At 36.6% G+C, this 23,956-nt stretch overlaps 1 protein-coding gene and 1 pseudogene across 8 annotated transcripts; one reads left to right on the top strand and one right to left on the bottom strand.

Moving 5' to 3' along the window:
• Positions 1 to 1,481: 1,481 nt before the first annotated feature.
• Positions 1,482 to 22,712, bottom strand: LOC114267280 (Helicase protein with RING/U-box domain-containing protein). 7 transcript variants are annotated; one of them, XR_014338559.1, is made up of 16 exons: positions 22,461 to 22,712; positions 22,066 to 22,155; positions 20,665 to 21,881; positions 19,260 to 19,382; positions 19,099 to 19,172; positions 18,352 to 18,415; positions 18,090 to 18,236; positions 17,907 to 17,992; positions 16,636 to 16,705; positions 5,763 to 5,888; positions 4,697 to 4,927; positions 3,588 to 3,692; positions 3,263 to 3,507; positions 2,016 to 2,104; positions 1,841 to 1,921; positions 1,482 to 1,734 (listed from the first exon to the last, which is right to left on the bottom strand). XR_014338559.1 is itself a non-coding variant. In XM_028208299.2 (16 exons), the coding sequence occupies exons 1-16, from the start codon at positions 22,498 to 22,500 to the stop codon at positions 1,662 to 1,664; spliced, it is 2,769 nt and encodes a 922-aa protein (XP_028064100.2). In that variant the 5' UTR covers positions 22,501 to 22,712; the 3' UTR covers positions 1,482 to 1,661. The 7 variants fall into 7 exon arrangements, 4 of the variants coding, with proteins under 4 accessions (XP_028064100.2, XP_082740049.1, XP_082740050.1 ...); XR_014338560.1 differs by having other exon boundaries at positions 22,293 to 22,633; XM_028208299.2 differs by having other exon boundaries at positions 3,355 to 3,507.
• Positions 12,472 to 14,764, top strand: LOC145797449 (delta(24)-sterol reductase pseudogene; annotated as a pseudogene). Its single transcript, XR_014339002.1, has 2 exons — positions 12,472 to 12,483; positions 13,007 to 14,764. The product of XR_014339002.1 is annotated as a delta(24)-sterol reductase pseudogene (transcript).
• Positions 22,713 to 23,956: the final 1,244 nt, after the last annotated feature.

Raw genomic sequence — 23,956 nt, 5'->3', positions numbered from 1 at the left:
TGATAGATAGCTTCTAACTAACTCAATAACCAATGGCTAAGCCAATATACTGAAGGATTTTTGTATTTCTTAGTGATCAATTGGTGTAATGACCTCTATAGAGAGAGAAAGAGAGAGAGACTAGTAATTTCATATTGCTGGCAACATAAAATTGTGGCCACATGAACAATATTCCAAAGACAAAATAAAACAGAGAAATATCAAAGAAAAAAAAAAAACCAGTGGTCTGTAATTGCAAGGGCCCAAGGCTATGTCTATCAATCATTGTTCTGGTCAACAGGTTTTGTGGGTGTTTGTTGCAAATCTCTACTCTACTCCATGGGAATTTTGTCATTTCTTACTCATCATTGTTGCTTGTCACAACTAAGGAAAGGACGGCCTTCACTTTACTTTTTGTTTATTGGGCCATTGCATATTTTAATTTTAATAAATAAATAATTCTTGTTAAAATTGTGTTCATAGAGAGAGAGAGAGAGAGAGAGAGAGAGAGAGAACCAGTCAATTGTACGGTTGAGAGGGTAAAAATGAGCTAAATTCATGTTTTTAGGTGAGGTTAAAAATGAAATTTCACTTTTTTGTTGCAACAGCTTTTAAGAAATTTTATTTGCACATCATACAAAGTCTCAATATACACCACAAATATATTCAAACATAATACTTCTAAACAAATGTCAAATGTTTAGAGTTAAAATTATAAAGAAAAATAAATTATTCAAATATATACTCCGTGAAGAACTGTTTTACGGTGATGCATTTATATCCAAACACTTTTATATGTACAGGAGAGTGTGGGGGTGCAAATAGAATTACCCTTAACACACTCAGACCATTGAGCTCTTACAATGAGGTTGAGGACCAGATCTGTGAATGACAGGAATTTGAACTAACAAAAAATGTTTTTTGATTAATTTTGTGTCTAGAATTATCAGCTCTTGTTTGGTCTAATTTTAAAAATCTGTTCTTTATGTATTTGTTCAAAAAATAACAAACACAAACATATATATTTTGATACTTTCAGAAAATAGATAGATTTTGAAACTCAACTAAACAGGGTGATTTGTCTTTGTATGGCCAAGATCATATGTTATGCCATTGGCCTCCATTTAACACTTGGAATATAAATATAAAAGAAAGGAAAAAGTCAACAATAGAATCAAAATTGTTAAGTCTCCACTTGGATGTTAGTCTCAACAATAGGCATTGTCCACAATAGGCATTGTCCTCCTGATAGAGGAGTGAGAGAGAGACCTTGTTATGATTTCTCCTTCCTCTAAATGATAAGATTCATTGAACTTCTCACAACGTCGTCAGCAACAAACTGCACACGTCACTGCAATCCGAACACTTCACCGGACTATTCAATTGGTAAGGGCGACGGGCAGTGTGTACAAAGGGGAAGGACATAGTCAATGCGAGCTGATGACTCGCGCTTATGAGAGAGAGAGAGAGAGAGAGAGAGAGAGAGAGAGAGAGAGAGAGCATTTTGATGTAGGTCATGCAGAGATTCAACTTTCATTTTCTTTCCCATTTGTGGGATCATTCAGAATCAGCAAAAGTACAAAAACTAATATATAAACCACATAAAGGAAGCATTTGATTTTGTAGGCATACATACAACTACGAGGGAGAATATCAGTTCCTACTTAGCATAATCTTTTTGTTTAGGTGACAAAGAGGAACTTCAAGTCTGCCTCTGTTAATTTCCCAAGAGCCTCAGAAGAGCCACCCACAGTCCTGTAAACAAGTCGGAAATGACAAATGGTTAATTCACTAGATTCACACAGGTGTACGTCCTACAATTTGGCAACCATCATAATGCATGTAAACTACTTGAACTAACCCTTCAAAGACTAGTTCTTTCTTCTCCTGCAACTTCAGAATCCTTTCCTCAATCGTGTTCTCAATAACAAATCTCACAATCCTACACATTCACAAATAAATAAACAAATAAATAAATAAAATAAGGTTGAGTTACTCTTCCCCTGAAGGAACAGCTATGGGTCATGAGGGGGTACCTGATAGGTTTATATTGTCCTATTCGATGGATTCTGTCTTGGGCTTGTCGTTCCACAGCTGGATTCCACCAGGGGTCCATCAAGAAAACCTGTGAGGTAAAGCGTGAAACGCCACAATCAGGGAAAGTTGCAAGGGCTTAAATTAAAAACTACAGTAAAAGGAAGAAATCAGTACAGGAAAAGAAAATTGGGAAAATAGCAATTCAGAGTAAAATTGATTTGAAAAAAATTACACCAGTTATAAACTCTATAAACATTAATTATTATTATTAATAATAATTAAAATTCCAAACTTCTCCACATGTTTGTAAATATTTTTTCTAATGCCCACTGGGCTGTAATTCCCCCAAGAAAATTTGAGCAGAAGTAAAATGAATCGCTGTGCTTCATGTAGTGGGCTCAGATGGTCTATTCCATCTAGATTCATTGCATGCACGAGAGAATTGGGATTCTACATTCCATGGGAAGAAAGGGCATTGGGAAATGTTACTAAGGGGGGAATATCACATTCATGGTCTAACAATTCAGCAACCAACCAAATAAACCGAAGCAGTTCATTCAAAGCAACTAAAGAAATTTATAAAATAAAATAAAAATTAAATTAAATTAAATTAATTTAAATAAAGGAAGAAAACAAAAGTGAATAATCTTGACATGGCCAGAAAAATTACGACACATAAAACCAAAAGCTGAGCCATTCAAGACCAAGTGGGACAATTACCCCCAGATTATGTTTTTCCCCACTAAAAATTGAACTAGTTGCCTGATATATTTTGTTCATTAAGACTTCACGAATTTCTATTTGAATAGTGATCATTTGTGTGCGCATTTTATACTATGCTTTTGCCACGGAGTTATATGATCTTAAAACAAACTAGGCAGTGTTTATAGGATTTTCCATCTCTCAATACACAAATAAGGTGGGTTTAATGCACTCTGAATTTTAGAGTTTAATGAATTGTGTTTTTTTGTTTTTTGTTTTTGTTTTTTTAATATGAAGTGGTCTAATGTGCTGCCGCTTGAGATTTCAACAATGAGTTGGTGTTGAGAGGGGATGGTCAATAGTTTAATCAAAAAGCTACCAAAATTCTTTTATGCATGTCCGAAAGTGGCAAGTTCAATGTGTGTTAAAAAGTATTTTTTAAAGTTAAAAGTAGTAGTTCCTCTTATTTTTCTTTTTAATGTTGCTTTTATGGAATTCCACATTCTAGTTAAGATTTGTAGCAGGAAGCGGAGTTAGAGTTTACCTCCCACTGAATAAACCCTCTGCATAAAACAATATGAAGTGATTTTAGAAGTAGGCTCAATTTTATTAACAATAAGAAAAGAGGCTCCTTACATGCGAAGCAACAGTAAGATTCAGAGCAACACCTCCGGCTTTCAAGCTCATAAGGAAGATTTTGCAATCTGGATCATTAGTAAATCTTGTAATTGCAGCATCCCTAGCATTCATGGACATGGACCCTACTAATTGAACACAAGTAATGCCGGACTGCAAAAGGTCGATCACATCACTATAGTTTCACTTTTTGATGCATAAATAGAATACTAGTACCGAAATGTTTTCTTTACCTTTTGGAGGGAGTAGTGTATCAGATCCAAGAACGATGTGAATTGGCTGAAAACAATTCCTTTTGCAGAACCATCCCTTTCAACCATGAATCTGATTTCTTCCCTCTGGAACCAAGCAATTCAGTCAGCATAACAAGAGTGGTGAACAAAATATGGACATAGCCAAAAAATGGACAATACAATCAATAGGAAAGTAGGTGCAAATCTATCAAAAGAATCTGATTGACCAATTTATTCTCTCACATCAGTTAGAAGTCATCTCATACTCTTCTACTTTGTCCCTATTTCACTTTTCTTTCCTAATTCATTCTTTGGTTTTTGATGCCCACATGAGGGGATGGATCGATAGGAGAGGCAAGTTAGTTGCATGATAAAATGTTTGAATGGCTGCTTGTTAGGATGCTTTTTCCCCTTTTTCATTATGGAACATTATCATAATTTCTAGATTTATATCAGACCACTAAACTGGTGATAGTTACTTGCATACATTACAGCCATAATGAAGAATCTCTACTGCCAAGTTTAAGTTTTTAGAAGTTCAAAGCCTTGAAAATCTGAAACCGAGTACAATAGAATCAGGAAAACTCGAGTGCTGAGCAAAATGTAACATTTTAAATTGAGTGATAATAAAGTTGTGTTATTTGATTAGACAGCCTTCACCTCGTTTCCACTCCATCTACAGGCAAGCATTGTGCAAGCATGTCAGTCACCAATGTCACCTCTCTACCACGAATATGTACATCTTTCATGCTCTCTCTCCTATACCTAAACCGAATTGCAAGCATTGTGCAAAAATGGAAATGGTATTTGCAGATGCTTGTGGATATTAAGAATCTTCCTGAAGGTTTCATTTCTTAGAAGAATGAGCTGGTCAAACCTCACTTCTAAATTGCCTTTAAAAGCTTGCCTCAAACTGTATACAGAGAAATCACAAGTACTGGAAATCTAATGCTACATGGTGAAAGAAGATAAATTTTACACACATGGAATTCTCTTCTAGTCAATAGTTAGGCTTCTTTTGTTTCTTCATTAAGCTTTTCATGCTCCAAAACTGAAGATAACAATTATAGCAACTGTGATAACAAAATCGAATGAAACAATTCACATACCAAAGCATCAATTTTTGTACTTGTCTGGAACTCATCAAGCCGGATCCTGTTTAGAATACTTGATGATCTAAACCCTTTAATGGTTGTTTTAGTATTTGAATCTCCGCTATCCACGGTTGTACTGAAGTCAACAGTAAGTGGTTTTGAACATGAAGGGCACGAGACTTGTCCCATACTAGCAGAAAAATCGATCAAACAAGACTTACAGAAGATGTGTGCACATGATGTAACCTGAAACAATTTAAATAATATCCATCACTGTACATATTAAAAGAGGACGAACCAAGAATTAGGTATATATCAAACTTAAATTTTGTAGCAAATGGGGAACTGACGCCTATGCATATTCCTCACTATTTTGATGGAAATTGAAATCTAGTTCTTTAGTTGAGAATCAAAATGTGTATTATTTCATTATTACTTATAAAATTATGGTGTTGCTTTGCAAACGCAGCAGACACGATGCTTTTTAGTTCCAAAACAGCTAGTAACTTACGAACATCCAATGGAAATTCACAAACTAATATCGTCTGAACTTTGACAAGTAATATATGCACCTGAATAAATAAGAAATCCAAAACATGGGAGCAAGAATGAAGGGTTTTCTTAGTTAAAATTATTTTTCCTTCCTTATAAAATAAACCAACCACAAACCTTGTGGTAAGATTACTTTGAAGTCATAACATGGGTAAATTTAAGTGCTGTGAGGATTTAACCTAGGTCACACATGGAAATGTCAACTTTTAAAGAATCCAAAGTCAATGGAAAGATGACTTGGTTTGTCTCCCAAGAAACAGATCACCATCAGAGATATATCACCTTTTGCATAATATATATCCATCCAGTTCAAAGTGGAGATAGATCACTTTTCACATATAACATGATAACTACATCAAGTATAATCAAAATTGGGGCCTCTTTCAAAGGAGAAGTTTGAAAAGTACCCAGCCCTAACTCGATAATATAGAACTACTACAAATTGGTTAGTAGTAATGATCAAGTGTCAATCCCAAAGGAAAATGACACGCTAAAGCATGGAAGTTCAAAAAGAAATATGATAACTCACCACAGGATCTTCTGCTGGGTCATGGCATAAGCCACATATTTGTTCACCACCAACACCATCCGCCACAGTTCCACTTCTTGCAGCAGCAGTACTAGAATATACCACAAGGTAAGGGTGATCAACTGCCTGTGGTGTTACAAGAGAGATCAATCAGAGATTTTCATATATGAATTTTTATAAGACAAATATATGATGACAACAAAAACATGTAATTGGTGCATAGCACAAATCAATCGCCATTTAAATTATTCAACTTCAAAATCATAAAAAAAGAAAATTAGTCGGACCAAGTTCTACCATTTCTCCTAAAAACCAATGGATGTTAGAGAGGGTTCATTACATCTTTTATGGCATTCAACATTGCACTCACAGGACTTTTTTTGGAGTGGTCGCATGGAGCAGCATTGTTTACACTAACAATCCCTACCTCACAATGACACTCCCATGACTCGAACCCATGACAATGTGGCTCTGATGCCAGTTGTCAGATTGAGTTCCACCATCCCTCCTAAAACCACTTGGTGATAGAGAGGGTTCACTCATGTCTTTTATGGCATTCCACATTGCACTTGTGGGCTTGTTTTTAAAGCGATCGCAAGGAGTGCCATTGTGTACATCAACAGTTTTCTTGGATAAACATTTTAAAATGCTTCATAATATCAATAAAACTAAAATCAACAAGGTCAAGAGACATTGTCATAAATAAATAAATAAATAACAAGTCGTGACTCCTGCCCAAATGAACTTTCTCAAGCTTTCACAGTAACTTGCAAGGTTTTAAAAAACGGCCGCAATCATTACGTAATGCCGTTACATAACGGTTGTGGTGGTTAACGCCACCCGTTACGGCTGCTTTTGCAGTGTGATTGAGATTCACGGGTGTGTCGGCCGTAACTGCTGCAGTAGCGGTCATAACGGTGCCATAACAGCCGTAACGGCCTATTACGTACCGTTACGTAGGGCTGAGCAAGGAATCCGTGAAATCCGTAATCCGATCTAGTCCAGTCCAATCTGATAGGTTTGGATTGATTTTTTGAATCCGCAGTTCGGTTCCAGATTGAAGAATTAAAAATCCATAGTCTACGGATTGATTCCGGATTGAACCCCACAGTTCCGGATTGGAACCGGTCCGGACCGTATACAAATAGTCTATATTTTTATTATACATCCTCCCCCATAGTATCTTCTCTTATTCTATATAAAATCTAAACTCAAACCTAAAACCGTATAATATCTTCTTTTATTACTTTTGTTTGTTAATTTTTAATTTTAATTTGCAATGGTTTAAATACTTATGGTGAAACTAGTTTTCTTATGGTTGTTTAAATTCTAGAACAGTATGTCACTATTATAGAAAAACATATTACTATTGTGGAACTAATATTAGGAATGGCAACGTGGCGGGGCGGGGCCAGGGATCACCCTCCCCGTCCCCGATCCCCGATGGCAGAACTCCCCCCCGTCCCCGTCCCCATCCCCGACGGGGAACCCACCACCACCCCCACCCCCACCCCCGCCCCCTACGGGGATCGGGTTTCCCCGACCCCGAAAATCCCCGGCCAAAACAACAACATCAACATCTCAGTGAGCTCAAAAAGCAACATTAAGAAGATCATAAAAAATCTGTTCTTCTTCATTAGAAAAAAATCTTCTTCAGATTTGTATATATATATATAACATAAAAATTAATATACAAAAAAATTAACAAAAAAATTAAATCTTCTTCACAAAAAAAAATCTGTCATATATATATATATATATATATAGCAATCATAAAAAAAAATTAATCATAGATATATATATATACACAACAATCAGATCTGTTCTTCATCAGATATATATACAGATCTGTTCTTCTTCTTCAGATTTTCAGATCTTCAGATCTTCAGAGAGAGGGAGAGAGGCCGAGAGAAGAAAGAGGGAGGAGTGACGCCGTGAGCATCGCAGCAGAGAGAGGAAGAGAGGCCGAGAGAAGAAAGAGGGAGGAGTGACGCCGTGAGCATCGCAGCAGAGAGAGGGAGAGAGGCCGAGGGAAGAGAGGGAGGAGTGACGCCGTGAGGGAGAGAGGGGGAGCGGCCGACGCCGACGCCGACGCCGGCGCCATCGCCGTGAGCATCGCAGCAAAGAGAGGGAGAGCATCGCAGATTCACAGCAGAGAGAGGGAGATCATCGCCCCTAGAGAAGAGAGTGTGAGTGGGAGAGAGGAGTGAAATGAAATGAAATGAAATAACCTAAACACATATACTATATATATTCGGGGATATATACGGGGTGTACTCGGGCCGGGGCCGGGGCGGGGCCGGGGTTGGAAAATCTATCCCCGTCCCCGGCCCGAAAATGATCGGGGGTTTATTTTTTAATACCATCCCCGGCCCGTGGGGAGTTTTTTTCGGAAAAAAAACCGTCCCATTCGGGGTCGGGTCCCCGTCGGGTCGGTTTCAAATTGCCATCCCTAACTAATATAGTGCTATGTTTATATTTTTATGAAATTAAAGTGTTATATATATATATATATATTTGTTATTTAATTATGTAAATCCGTGGTCCTAAACCGATCCAATCCGTATTTAAATGGATTGGTTCGGATTGGTTCCATGATTTAAACGGATTGGATTGGTTCCAATTTTTTAATAACCGTAGATAACGAATTGGTCCTGATTTTACCCCAATCCGATCCAATCCGGACCATGCTCACCCCTACCGTTACGTAACAATTCCGAACTACTTTCAAAAAAAAAAACTGAAAATAGGGAAAGAGGGATAGAGAGGAGGGAAGATAAAGAGAGAAGATGGAAGAGCAAGAGATAGAGAGAGAGAAGAGGGAAGATGAAGAACATTGATTTGTTGAAACTGTAAAATCTATACTATTCTATTTAGTTGCTATCACTCAACCATTTTGTTTTGTGTGTGTCTATCTATATATTGTCTGAAAATAATAATAACAATAATAACAATAATAATAAGTGTGGTCGTTATCTATTTAGCTTGGTTAAAATATATATATATATATATATTTAGACTCTTATTTATTCTCTTACTTTTGTCATTGTTTATCTTATATATAATAGTTAATGATTGATTTTTTTGTATAATATAAAGTTATTAATTATTAAAATAAAATGTAAAATACTCAGTCAGTTTATAGTGATTTAAAAATATGAAATATATTGGATCATACTTAAAAATTTACAAAAATTGATCAATATTTATTTTAAACCCAATAAATATGATCATGGAAAAAAAATATGCGTATCAATAAGGTTTTTTCAAATTGTGCGAAAAATAAAAAAAATTCACTGTTCCGGTTACCGCAACCGCGCCACCGCCACCATTACGGTGAGCACAACCGCTTTTCAGAACCTTGGTAACTTGAGACATTAATAAAAGACACATTATGTATATTGATCCAGCATGCATGCTTATGCTCAAGCACATCATTAAAATATAGTATACCATAACTCCCTCACATCCTAAAGCACCATGTGAATTGCTTTTTCTACTTTATGGATTATAAATATTTCACAATTGTTAGTTACCTCGTACCTAAAGTATGCACACTTTAATTCTTGTGACTAACCAGTCACTTTCAGTTTTAGTGACCTTATTGGCACTTCCAGCAAACTATTAGATCATAATTGCAATAAATCTAACCCACTTCATTGTTCTAATTTATGTTCCTTATAAAATTATTACTACAATTATTCTTTTTTTCTTTTTCTGATAATCTGATGCACCTTTTTTTGAGTAACAATACGTTGATCAGCCTAACTATCACCAAATTTTGGTAGTATTGGGCCCAATTGGATACTGTGATCAAAAGAATCAAATAAAACCATGAAAAGGACCACTGTCAAATTAAAATTCGTAATTAGTAACCAATCAAGAAGGAAGAATGCAAGGAAAAAAATTCTTAGTAGCAGGAATCGTGGAAGGGACTCACGTTTCTGAGGAAGAAGTGCGATTTTGCGCTTCCAAGGAAGAATCGCATAAGAATCGCACTTCTAATGCGAGAGAATCGTGATTAGGGCTGAGACCTTCTCTCATTGTCGATCTCGACTGTCTTTGTCTCTCTCTCTTCTCTCAGTCTCGATCTCCTCTTCGTCTCTCTTCGCCTCTGTTTGCTTCGTCTCTCTCTTCGTCTCTCTCTCTCGTCTCTGTTCTCCCTCTCTCTCTCTCAATCTCTGTTCTCCCTCTCTCCCCCTCTCCGTTTTTATATTTGTTTTATATAATATAAATATAATTTATCATATATATATATATAATATATATAATATAATTTATAAATTATAATATTTATAATACATAATATAATTTGTCATAGACAATATAATTCTTCTGTCTAAAATAAAAAACTATTTATTAAAATTTATTATTTCTTAACTTTTTAACATATAATAAATAAAATAAATCATTTAATTATTTAAAAGAAATCTATTTAAATCATATATAATAAAAAAAAAACTTAGGCCTCGTTTGGGAACAGGCTAATTTAGTAACTTTTTGGCTAATTGGCTAAAAAGGTAGGTAAAAAAAACTTATATGTTTGGGATGACTTTTTGACTAATTACAAAAAGCTGTGCAAAAAGTAGAGAGAAGCCGTAATTGTTGACTTTTTGGTATGACTAATTGGCTAATTGGCTAATTTAGTAACTTTTTGGCTAATTGACTAAAAAGGTAGCATCCCAAACGAGGCCTTAAAAAATCTATAAAATAAAAGATCTAATTTTTATTTTTTATTTATTTTAACATAATTTATTATTCATTATTTATTATAATAAATAAAATATAATTAATAAAAATAATACATAAGCGCTCCTAATTTACGATTCCTCTAAGTGGCCCCGTTCCCCCACTCTCGCTCCTGCTTCGTGCAACTAAGGAGTTGTTTGGGGTGTTTTAAATAAGTGCACTTTTTGTCTTTTTAGACTAAAAGGTTGAAGGAAAAAAGATAGTTGTTCGGGATAACTTTTTGACTTTTTACGAAAAAATATGTATTAAAAAATTATATGACATAGGCTGTACAATAGGACAAATTGAGGGACAGCGTCGACAGAGTAGGGGCTGAGAAATGATTCCTTGCTTTTTGGGCATTGAATTAGAGGTGTTGTTCGGCCCGTGGGGGCCCACCACGGGTCCCATTTTGCTAATCAAAACCGCCAATATGTAAAACTCGTCGAGTACTATATTCTTGTAAAAAATTACATTGATCGGATATCGATAGCTATCTGATCGATTTGTTTGTTTTCAACAATTAACTATAATACCATCCATTTTATAAATTTTAACTGATTTTATCATATAGTTACCGATATCTGATCAATGTAATTTTTTACAGTCATATAGTACTCGACGAGTTCTACACATTGAATGGTTCAAATTATTAGAAAGGAACCCGTGATGGGCCCCCACGAGCCGAACAACACCGTGTTATTTGTATATCTAAATAAGTGCAATTTTTCCCACAAGTCAACTCCTCTGCTCTGCCGTCAAAGTTGTTTGAAAAGGAAGATTGTATAAAATTATTTTTTTAATACTTTTTTTGGGTGAATAGTGATAATTTTTTAACTTTTTTAGTAACTTTTTGACTTTTTAACTTCTTTTTGAGTACCCAAACCAGGCCTAAGAAAAAATTCCATGCACCCTAAGCAAAACGAAAATGATTAATAAGCAAATGCAATATTCACACAAATGTCAAAATACTGTAACTTTGTTCTAAAATGATAAATCACCATCTACCACATGCCAATTAAATAAAACCTTTTTATTGCAGTTTTATTCTCCCACCAAAATAAAACAACAAAACCGAATTCCCATGATATGTCAGGGTTAAAGATGACAGCAAGCCTGATCTACAGTGTAACAAGCCCCACCACATAGCACCATAGCCCTATTGGGACAGGTTGCGGAGCAATCAAATCGGTAAGGGATTAAGTTCAGAACCAGGTATGCAAACCCAACCAACCCATGCTCAAAGCTATGAAGCACGGACACGGACACGGACACGGACACGCATACGGACATGGACACGGACACGAGACACGGCAATTTCTAAAAAATAGGGACACGGACACGGTAAGGGACACGGCAAATTTTTTAATTTTTTTATAAATATTTTTATTTTAATACACATTAATTATTTTATTTATTTATTATATTTTTTAAATAATGTGTTTCAATTAATTTTTTTATTTTATTTTACATACATCTGTTTATTTTTTTTTTATTAATATGTATGAGTATATATTATCTTATAATATCTATTATATATTATCTAATAAATATATTATATGTTATATAATAACTAGTATATAATATACAATGATAATAATAACTATTATATAATATATAATAATAATAGTTATTATATAATAACTAAACCCTTAGATAAAACGACAGAAGCAAGGGAGAGAGAGCAAGAGGGAGACAGGTCGAGGTCGCAATCGCGAGGGAGAGAGAGACAGATTGAGAAGGCGAGAGAGAGATAGATCCCGATCGTCTGGGGTGTTCGGTTGTTCGATCGACTAATGGAGCTTGGAGCTTCGATCTTCGACTGATGGAGCTTCGATCTTCGACAGGTTTGTCTCTCTTCACTCTCTTCCTTCACACTCTCTCCTTTGTCTCTCCCTCCTTGCCGTGTCTCATGCCATGTCCAGATCTGGACATGCGTGTCCCCTACAAGAAAAACAATTAAATTAAAGGGACACGACAGATGGCGTGTCCAGTACGTGTCCCCGTGTCCGACACCGCCACGGCGCTGATTTTGCCGTGTCATGCTTCATAGGCTCAAAGCAAGGTACGGATTAGGACCTTTGTTAGAATTTCCCATCTTTACCTTCACCTACTCCACTACACACTCCACTTCACCTACCTCCACTTCACCACACACTCCACTTCACCTAACCCACTATCACCTCCACTACACCTACTACCACATTTTCTTCTATATATAGATTGTATAGGAATTGTAATGAATCAATCTTGTAATACATCAATCAATAATACATACATTTTGACATGGTATCAGAGCAAGGTTGAGAATTTAGTGATTCCGCTTCACCGGCGGACGGCAGCCTCGCCTTGGCCGTCCGCCGGACAAACCCACAATTTCTAATTCTCTCTCTCCTTCCTCAACAAATTGATTCGTCACCCAACCCGTGAAGCAACAGTCCAGATTCATCCAAAACCCATCTCAGTCTACGTTTCAAGCCTCATCTGAAAGCCTCTGCGTCTGCACTATACTATAGCATTTGCATTTGCTCTCTCAGTCACTTCTTTCAATACAATGTCAGATCTTGAGGCCCCACTACGCCCCAAGAGGAAGAAGATTTGGGTGGACTATTTTGTCCAGTTCCGATGGATTTTGGTTATCTTTGTTGCCCAAATATAGATATATATGGATATATATAGTGAGCCCTATCTCCTTCACATTGTACTTCATGACATATCTTGGGGACGCCAGATCTGAGTGCAAGTCCTTCAAGCAGCGTCAGAAGGAACACGATGAAAATGTCAAGAAAGTAGTGAAACGCCTCAAACAGAGGAATCCATCCAAGGACGGCCTTGTCTGCACAGCTCGGAAACCCTGGATTGCTGTTGGAATGCGCAATGTGGACTACAAGCGCGCTCGGCATTTTGAGGTTGATCTCTCTGCATTCCGAAATATCCTCGAAATCGATAGAGAGAGAATGATTGCCCGAGTTGAGCCTCTGGTCAACATGGGGCAGATAACCAGGGTTACTGTCCCGATGAATCTTGCCCTTGCAGTTGTTGCTGAACTTGATGATCTGACTGTTGGTGGCCTCATCAATGGCTACGGTATTGAAGGAAGTTCCCATATCTATGGCCTGTTTGCTGATACGGTTGTGGCCTATGAGATTGTTTTAGCTGATGGGCAGGTTGTTAGAGCTACAAAGGACAATGAATATTGTGATCTTTTCTATGCTATCCCGTGGTCTCAGGGAACACTGGGGCTTCTTGTTTCTGCTGAGATCAAGCTTATTCAAATTCAGAAAGAATTTGCAAGAAGGCCTAAAGCTGAAATTCCTGATGTGAATCTTCACGAGTGGTGGGCTTTCACAAGAACATGCTTTTTTCTCTCTCCCACTTTTCTTTTTCCACCACCCACACCACACCATCCCTTTCTTTTCTTTTCTTTATTCTCCACTCACAAAACATTATCATCACCTTTTGCACCTCACCCGTTGCTCCACTTTCTTTCTTTTCTTTTATTTTCTTTATTTATTTATTTATTTTATTATTAAAAAAAAACAAACACGGAGGAAGAAGACGAACTGCAAACTCATTTTATTCATATCGGGCCTCACCCCGATCACCATTTTACACACAAAAAAAAAAAAAAAAAAATACAAACAAAACAACCACACCCACAGTGGGATTTTTCTTTTCCTTCTCTATTCTACTGCAGGTCTCTTCTTCTTACTTTTATCTTGGGCGTCCCGTGCCAGTCCGGTCTCCGTGTTTCCTTGTCCACCGAGCACGTTCATGCCCCCATACTCCTCCACTGCAGCATATGGAGGACCTCCAAATCGGAACATCACGGTGGCCTTCCGCTTCAGCTCCTTGTTTTCTGCCCTTAGCACGCTTATCTCTGCTCGCGCATCCTTATACATGCGTTGGAGCAGAGCCAGCTGGGAGTTTAACTGCTGCACCTCATTTGCCCTACTCTGCAGCCGGTTCGACAAGTTTGTGACCGCCGTCATGCTTTCCACACATGCCTTCAACGTATACTGATTGGCCTCCACATCCGACATCACTGCCATTCTTTGCTCCACAGACCGCATCGGAAAGTTCAACGGAGTAAACTCCGTGGCGCTTGGTTGAGGTTCCAGTGCCACCGCACCAGTTGTCTCTCTTGTTGACTCATTGAGGTCGGGAAAGAGAGTGAGCAGACTCCGGGAAGATGAAGCCATTTTCTGGGCCACAGAGTATTACAGAGTATCTCTCTCAGAAATCTCTCTCAGACAACAGAGTGTTACGGACTATCTCTCTCAGCAAAACGAAGAAGAGTTTTTTGTTTTTTCAGAGGTTTTTCGCAGCTTTTCTCTGCCTCAGCCTCAGCCTCTGTCTTATAGCCGAGGCAGCCACGCGCATCGCGCGCCTCTTATCACCAGCCGACAAACGGGCACGCAAGCCAAGGCGCCCACGTGCCTCGCCATCATGTCCGGCACACCTTTTGATGAATTGGGCACGCCTTTTGATGGCACGCCTTTTGACAAAATTGGGCACACCTTTTGAGGATGCCACTTTTCCAAGGGTTCGACAAGACTCTGTAAACTGTCCCGACATTGATTCCGGTTAGCTCCTTCAAGGGTCCGACAAGACTCTGTAAACTGTCCCGACATTGATTCCGGTTAGCTCCTTCAAGGGTCCGACAAGACTCTGTAAACTGTCCCGACATTGATTCCGGTTAGCTCCTTTATGGGTCCGACAAGACTCTGTAAACTGTCCCGACATAGATTCCGGTTAGTTTCTACATGGGTCCGACTAGACTCTGTACACTGTCCCGACATTGATTCCGGTTAGTTTCTACAAGGGTCCAGCAAGACTCCGTAAACTGTCACAACATTGTCTTCTACAACGGTCCGACATGACCCCATAAACTGTCTTCTACAAACGGTCCGACATGACCCCATAAACTGTCTTCTACAACGGTCCAACATGACCCCATAAACTGTCTTCTACATCGGTCCGCCATGACCCCATAAACTGTCTTCTACATCGGTCTGACACCACCATACAGTGTCCTCTACAACGTTATGACACCCCATACAGTGTCTTCACCAACGGTCTGACACGACCATACAGTGTCTCCTATCCTTTTTTATTTTTATGTATTTTCTTGTTTTGTTACTCTCTCCAAACTCAAGTTGGTTAGTTTCTCTCCTCCTTGAGTTTGCGGGGGGCTGTTAGAATTTCCCATCTTTACCTTCACCTACTCCACTACACACTCCACTTCACCTACCTCCACTTCACCACACACTCCACTTCACCTAACCCACTATCACCTCCACTACACCTACTACCACATTTTCTTCTATATATAGATTGTATAGGAATTGTAATGAATCAATCTTGTAATACATCAATCAATAATACATACATTTTGACAACCTTGATGCAATTTACAGCACTAGCCTCCATAGTTTCTAAATAACCTGGTGCATCCTGGTGTGTTCATACATATAGAGGGATGGAGATTCAAAGAAAGTCTCATTTCTAGCATAAATTTGGCTCTATAAACACCAGAAAGAGACTGAACCCCTTAAATGAGGCTTACAGCACGTTTGAGTAAAGATTTATTAAGCTTTTTAACTTTGATTCGTGTTTCGTTGAGAGATGGATAAAAGGAGTACTGGCATTGAAAGTTTAGATCTACTTATGCAATTGCCTTAGCCAATGCACTCTGCGCTAAACAAGGATGCAGTTTTATACAGATAATTTCGAGAAATAAATTTATCCTCTCGTCAGAACATTATGTAAAGAGCAAGTGGGCTCCCCTCAATTTCACAAATTATTAATAGACGACAAAATAGGTGCACCAAATTATGTCCAGCGGCACAGGATGCCATGTGTATGCGAGTGTTGCAAATATAAATGCAAATATAAATGGAAGGTTTGGGAGGTGGCAAGTCATTATTTCTAAGCAAAGACAACAGCGTAACCATCCCGCCTGTCAGAATTTTTTTCTTGCCGAGCACAGCCCCATCACTGATTTGGAATTGTGTTCTCCACTTTTCCCTTATTAAAGCAGGGATGGGAACTGCGGGCACACCCTCTCCAACCAGCCCCATTGCCCTCTATTACGGTGTACCACAAGCCATCTACGAGAATTATAATAAGAATAGTACTTAACCTGCCGCAATCGTGTGAGGAGGTCAAATATGTGAGCATAGTTGTTCAGCACAGTTCCCGCCTCAACATATCTGCACATTAGAAAGGACATCACATAAACAGGCCAAAAAAAAAAATAACTTAGTTCCCAACTAAATGAAATTTTGAAACCAGAGAGAGTGAGGCATTGAATTTTAATGTGAAGCATAAAAACAAAATTTGCTCAGCAAATTCCTAAGCAAAGGAACACCAGAGGTGATCCAAATTAACTGGATGAACGGTATTCATCCCATCTTACTACTGGAAGACTTAAAAGAAAATACATGATATATATTGACATCAAATTTTCAACAACTGAAATGCTAAAAAGATGGAAAAGTCATTTATAGACCCATTTTGACAGCCAAACGATGACTGATAGGCCAATCCAAAATCCAAAAAAGCAATAGCCTGAGAAGAGACCATGTAGAGTAATTCCAATCAATAAGAAAACAAGAAACCCTAAATATTTATGCCCATATCAAGGCTCAAGTGAAATCCAAACAAAAAATGTCTGTCAACAAACAGCATATGACACCCATGGTCCCTTGCACCTATGATGAGTCAAAGCAATATTCAGAAAGTCCACCAAATAATGGATTCAGTCCAATCCAAACTCATCAACCAGAACTGCTCACTGCTCAAGAGCTCAGCCTTGTAAGGTGTTTTCCAACACACAAGCAGGCACAAACAGATGCACAAAAAATAAATAAAAAACACTTCACATGTGTCAAAGGACAAGTATTCATTAATAGCAAAGAAGAACTTTATTGAAAGAAAGAGCACTGGGATGATGAAAATGAGCAGAGGTTCTTAAAAAGTAAAGAGGCAGTCCTAACATAGTGGATAAAACACAAAAGATGGAGGTAATCAGATAAGTGTATTGTCCATTAAAAAAATGACACCCCATTGAGAGTGGTTTCTTACATGAAAGAAATAAATTGTTAATGCAAATAAAGTTTATATCCTCCAACAAGAATTGAAGGAATGGGTCTATAGTATTATATAGGTTCATTGTTTTCCTCAATTAATGTAATACGGGAGACCCCTTTGTGGGATAAAGACATGCCTCCTTTCATGTGACAATTATAAAGAAAACTACACATCTTTTTCTTCTTCTGTTTTTTAAATAGAGTGTGCGCATCCAAAAGAGTCCCAAGCATTAAATGATGCCACAAACTGGAGTCACGGACTTGTAAAAGATGGTTTGTAGAAGGGAAGGAGCAAACATTGTGGATATAGAGAGTGACATACGTATTAAATTGTGATTGACTGTCATTATATAATGATGTGTAATAGTCTTCTTCTCTGATATCCAGAGTGTCCCGTCTCAATGTCACCTGTAGAGGGAAAAAAATAAAAAAGAGAACTTGATATCAGAAAATTTTGAAAATAGCTGATGCAGATGAATGTCGGTGGCAAAGTGAAATTACTTACAATTCTTGGAGGAAGTGCAAGATCTGCTGCCCTGCCCTTTTTAGTGCGTCTTAGCAATATGCTCCTCAAAATTTTGTGCTTTAGCAATACCATAGCTTTTCTACCATTGCCAATATTCCCGTGAAGTTGTATTGGTGTAGCAATATACTTTTATGAATTGCAGATTGGAATACATTACAGCATCACAAATATTTCAATACGACATATATATATACCTAAGAACAACAACAACAATTACACCAGTACCGAATGCATAACTCACCTTGTTCCACCAGCAAAAGTGCCTCACAGATTTATGAGGGCAGTTTGGACACTGAGTTGAAGAACTGTTACGGGACAACAAAGTTACAGAAGAGAAAACTGTTAAAAGTTGATTAGGCATTCCAACCACAAACAAAAATTCCAAAATTACAGAGAATAGGGAAAAAGAAAAGATCCAACTAAAGCTGAGATAGAATAATTTGGCATAACAGCCAGCTCCACAGCTGCAGATTTACACAAGATAAATGCAAGAAAGTAGAAATCCAAAGACAATTAGAAGGAAATTTGAAAAAAAAGGCATAATGCAGTAAAGCAGAAAATGGCCCTCTGTGCACAGTTCTCTACAAGCTGACATGGTACACCTAATGTTATCTCAATTAACAATAATCAAGAGGATGTATTTTTCATGACAACTTGAACCTCTAGATCAAAGGCTGCATTTGGCACAACAACAAAATAAATAGGGATTTCAAAATTGCATACTATAGAATTGTCCTAAAAAATTATCTTCCTACCAAAATGTAAAATGTCTGTATACAAATGATAGTCTGGATACAAATGACTCATGAATCTAACAAGAAGCAAAGACATCAACAACGAACTATACAACGTTCCAAGTTACAACTATATCAACATTGGCCCTATTGGGCAATGGTATCAAAGTTTGGGTTGCTATGGAAGGTTCCAAGTTCCTTTACTCATGCAACTTCAGATAGGTGCATAAAGCATGAACAACCTAGAGCCATACCTGTAATCAAGTGTCCTGCAATCACAATCCTTACAGAAGTAATGAGAGTAAGGATTTATCTGTAGGAAGCGGACCTGCATAAGTAAAACAAAAATTATAAAATAATTTAGATGTAAAAGTTGAATAGAAAATGTTAACCCACATAAAGGCTATATACTCACCAGTGAATAAAGCTCTCCAACACGGTTCTGAAGAGGAGTGCCACTTAAAGCCCATTTGTATGAAGATTCTAAAGCAAGGACAGCTCTTGTAGTATTACAGCGTCTATCTTTTATATAATGAGCCTATATTTGGGAGAAAAATTTGTTATGGAGTGAAGAATTCAAGACGTTCCGAAAGCATAAAATTTGTAGTAGGAAGTCGATAGTATAATCATTGTTTGAAACTGTGAATGCAAAATATTTATGGGCAGAAATGAAATCATAGACAAAGTGGAACAAAAATGAAAAAACAAAAAAACAAAAAAAACTATATTAATGAGTGCCATTAGACATTTCGAGATGAACATGTGTAATTTCCATTAATGCCACCCAGAGGGAAAAGAAAACAGAAGACAAAGAAAAAAACTAAAGGGGAGGAACAGAACTGTTTTTTCACAATTAGCAATAGAAAATTTATTCCTACCAAAATGTAGTTAGACAAAAATAAAATATAAAATATAAATATCACTGAAACTATAACAATGATAATAAAATCCATCTTGCTTCCCCAGCAAATCTAGTTGCAGTGATCTCTTCAGATGAAACTAAATTCTCATAAAACTCAATATACCGTTTTACAGATTGTTAAAGTTTTAGATTGTGAATGGTCTTGGGCTGGTTCATACAAATCTTGTGCATAGACTATCTGTATGTTGGCCATATATAATTCACTTGACCTTATAAAGTGTAATAAGCAGTAGTAAAGCCAAGTTAGAACCTTCAAGGTTGTTTCATTAGATATTAAATCTCAATACTTCTCAACAAGATGAATCAACGAACCAAAACACTTGGTCATAAGACGACTCCTCCCATATAGAATTTAACAGCCATACTATCTACAAGGCAGTCTGAAACATCCAGTCCCAAGGATGTTAGGGCTTTGTGCATAAATATCTATATATGTGATATACATGCATAATAGCACTGCATGTATTAATTTGCAAATTACAGAAACCCTGATATATCATGTACCCATGATGTTTCTTCCCAACCTCTCAACAATAACTCTGTAAAGAATCTAAGTGCACTCCTTATCTTTGATAGTTATATTGCCATACAAAATAATATGAATGTTGTACTAACGGATTCATCAAGATGATGAAAATTATAAACAATTGCTCTATATTCCATTCCTCAAATATTAAAAGTAAAAAGTTTATCTTAGGATAGAGACAGTGATCCTTTAACATTTCACAACATTGCCTCAGTGTGTCTCACCACAAGAAAGGTTGTCTGTGTATATAAACTATAAAACTTCATAGATCCTACCTATTTTCTACAAACTCACATATAACTCAACCTGGAGCCTACCCAAAGAAAAGCAAGAAAGTATGAAAGGTTTCCTAACAGAGTAAATTGAAGTTACCTCATCCAAAATAATGCGGTCCCATTTCAGAGAGTGCAAGATAGAATTCTTTCTGAGCAAACTTTCCTCAACACCTGCTGCATCGTCCTTGGAAGAACCAATTCCCAATTCTTTTTCTTTGTTGTCCCGCTTCAAAGTCTTCTTGCAGGCACCCTTTTTTTTGTCACTCTTAGATCCACTAGCCTCGCCTTCAGCAGATGCTGATTTGTGCTTTGACGATTTCAGTGAAAGTTTCACAACCTTCCTCTTTTGTTTTGACTGCTTAGCAGTTTTAACAGCATCAGGCCCACAAAAATATTTCAAGTGAATAGACATCCTACGATCATAAAATAACTTCCCACACCACTGGCACTTCTCTTTGGGAGGCATCACATTTTTTCTGTATTCTGACTCAACAATGGAGTATGTAGTTATGACAAAATCATATTCAGTGAACTGCTGCAGACTCTTTCCCCTTTTAGCCCCATGATAAATCAGTACTTTGTTGCTTCCTTTTGAGGTGAACTTCTCAATCTCACTTACCCACTGAATTACAGCAACCAAGGGACAAACAACGAGGGTACCTTTAATTTCAGGCAATCCTGTGGATGAACAGGGTGAAGGTGAAAGTCCATTGGGTTCACAAACTGCTCGTCTGAATTCTCGTTTAGCAAGGACAAGGGCAATTGCTTGAATAGTCTTCCCCATACCCATCTCATCAGCAAGTATCCCTCCTCTTGTGGCAGACTCTTCTTGTTTCAAAGCCCAAGCCAACCATTCGTTTTGATACCTCAGCAGAGGCATAATCAAATCTGAAGGAGCATCGGCAGTTTCAACAGCCAATTCATTCTGGTTATCTAAATCAACATTATTCATCATATTTTCTTCAACCCATCTCTCTTGCTCTTCTTCCCAAACTTCCCACATCAAGGTTGGCCTTGCCTCCCTATTCCTTTTCCTTCTCTTCCCATTTACCTCATTTTCCAATTCAAGAAAATCAATCTCCAGATCATGACCTTCGTGTTCTTCACCACTGCTTCCATCCACCCCCTCTTCCTCTTCCACTCCCAATTCCACTCTCTTGCGACTTGGATGTCCTCTTTTCTTTTTGCGCCCCACTTTCCGCCTTTTTGGCACCTTATACACAATTTCAGAATCACTTGCAGTAAATTCTAAATCACTAGTTCCAGCCAAATCCTTTGGTACAGAACTCAAGTCCCAAACATCTCTATGTTGACCTACATTTACACATAGTACTACAATTTATGTCACGAGGAGTAAAATCTGCAATTCAATCAATTACACTCACACAACCCCTCAACATTCAAATAACTCAAAATATGCATCCTAATTCACAAAATTTCAAGTTCAAAAAAAAAAAACTGAATCCAATACCAAACCAACATACATATATAGAAATACCTTCATCACTCATAGCGCTGTAATCAGAATCCAAATTTGTCACATTATCATCATCTTCATCAGTGCTCTCTTTATAACATTGGTTTTTTCCTGAGTTCACAACCGTGCATCACAGTTCAATATAAAAATCAAAAAAGATAAAAATAAATAAATAAAATTTAGTTTAGTGGAAATTTAAGTTTTCTCGAGTCCAAATCACCCAAAAACCTAGTCACTTCTTTCCTTACTATTATTTTCAAGCATTATTCCGAGAACCAAACAGACACCGATCGTATGACAAACCGAATTCCTCAGATAATACATACACAAAAAAAAAAAAAAACAACAACAACAACAACAACAATATCAGAAAAATTGGTGAGAACACGAAACAAACAAGGGGATTCGAAACGTACCTTTCATCGATGGCCCAGAGCGACGAGACCGACGCTTCATATTTGTGAATCGAAGACGAACACACTCCAAGACTAGGGTTTTGCAATGCTCAACAAGAGTCGTGTCTTTCTACGGAGAGAGAGATGTAGCGTGGTGTGGACGAGTGGACAGACAGTGTGGGCGGCGGGAAAGTGCCTATATAGAGAGAGAATATATATGTATATATATGTATGTAAATTTTTTACAGCAACTTCTCTCCATTTGTCCATACGCAGCCTCTGGGAGGTGGGTTGGTTTTTTGATTTTTTGATTTTTTAGTTATTTTAGTTTGGGTTATTTTAGCTTAGTTTGGGAAGGATTTTTTCACTTTTTAGTTTTTTTTGTAAGAGAGGATTGTAATGATTATGCGTTGGATTTGATATTTTGTTTTTTGTGACTAAAATAACCTATTTTGTTTTTTGTGACTATTTTAGCCAAAAAAGCCTGACTTTTTTCTTTCTAAACGGAGCCACAATCATTGATACAATTTTAGAAATTTTAAATTTTTGTAATTTTTATAATTGGTGGAATTATAATTTTAAAACAATAATATTATAATTATATTAATATATTAATTAATATACTTATTGTAATTTTTATAATCGATAAATTATATTAATATATTAATTAATATATTTATTGTAATTTTTATAATCGATAAAATTATAATTTTAAAATAATAATGTCATAATTATATTAATATATTAATTAATTAATATGCTAATTGATATCTAGTGAATACAAGAGGAATAGGCATACCATTTTGGTTTAGAGTTGTCACCGCGTTATGTCAAGACTATAGTTGGTTTAGGTTATCACGTGATTACTTGTGTCCAATTACAAATTTTCATATTCATAATCGTTAAATATAAAATTATAAATTTTTTCTATTTTATCAATCAAAACATGTCAAATATCATGTCACATACCAAACACTAATGAATAACTTCTCTTCCCAATGCTTAGGGTGTTTTGAAAAAATTGTTAAAAATTGATTTTTTAACTTTTTAAATTTTTTTTAATTATTTTATGTGAGAAGTAATGTGATCTAAAATGAATTAAAAGTTAATTTAACTTTTAACCTATATTCCCAAATGGCCTCTTGATAAATAAGCACTTTTTGACCGTACAAAATGAAGTGAAATAAATAAAAATATAATTTTTTTTTTAAAATACGATACTATACAGTAAAAATAGAAAATAATTATGTTTATGAATACAAGCTATTCAAAAAAAGGTATATAGGCTTATTTTGACAATTAAAAAAAAAGAAGTCAATTTATTAATTTATTTAAGTCATATCACTTATTTTTTTTTTTTTATAAAAAATAAAAGAATCAATAAATTAATTTTTTTTCTACTTTCCAAAATAAATCATATTTATATAATATTAGGGGTGGTTTAGGGTGTTCTAAATAAGTGCACTTTTTGAATTTTTGTGAAATATGAATTGGGTATAGGTTGGGTTGGGTTTGAA

The sequence above is a fragment of the Camellia sinensis genome, chromosome 8 (assembly GCF_055761805.1).
Source record: "Camellia sinensis isolate YWXY chromosome 8, ASM5576180v1, whole genome shotgun sequence".
NCBI classification, from domain to species: domain Eukaryota; kingdom Viridiplantae; phylum Streptophyta; class Magnoliopsida; order Ericales; family Theaceae; genus Camellia; species Camellia sinensis.
This window is presented reverse-complemented; position numbering and strand designations above follow the sequence as displayed.

Bases quoted from the DNA above. Each gene is read 5' to 3' on its own strand.
- LOC114267280 (XM_082883922.1), bottom strand. From the start codon at position 22,368: ATGTATTATCTGAGGAATTCGGTTTGTCATACGATCGGTGTCTGTTTG. The intron at 16,706-17,906 runs GTATGTCACTCT...TCTAATGTGCAG, and splicing joins AGTCAATCACAATTTAATAC to ATATGTTGAGGCGGGAACTG. The intron at 3,693-4,696 runs GTATGTGAATTG...GCTTGGTTCCAG, and splicing joins GTACAAAAATTGATGCTTTG to AGGGAAGAAATCAGATTCAT.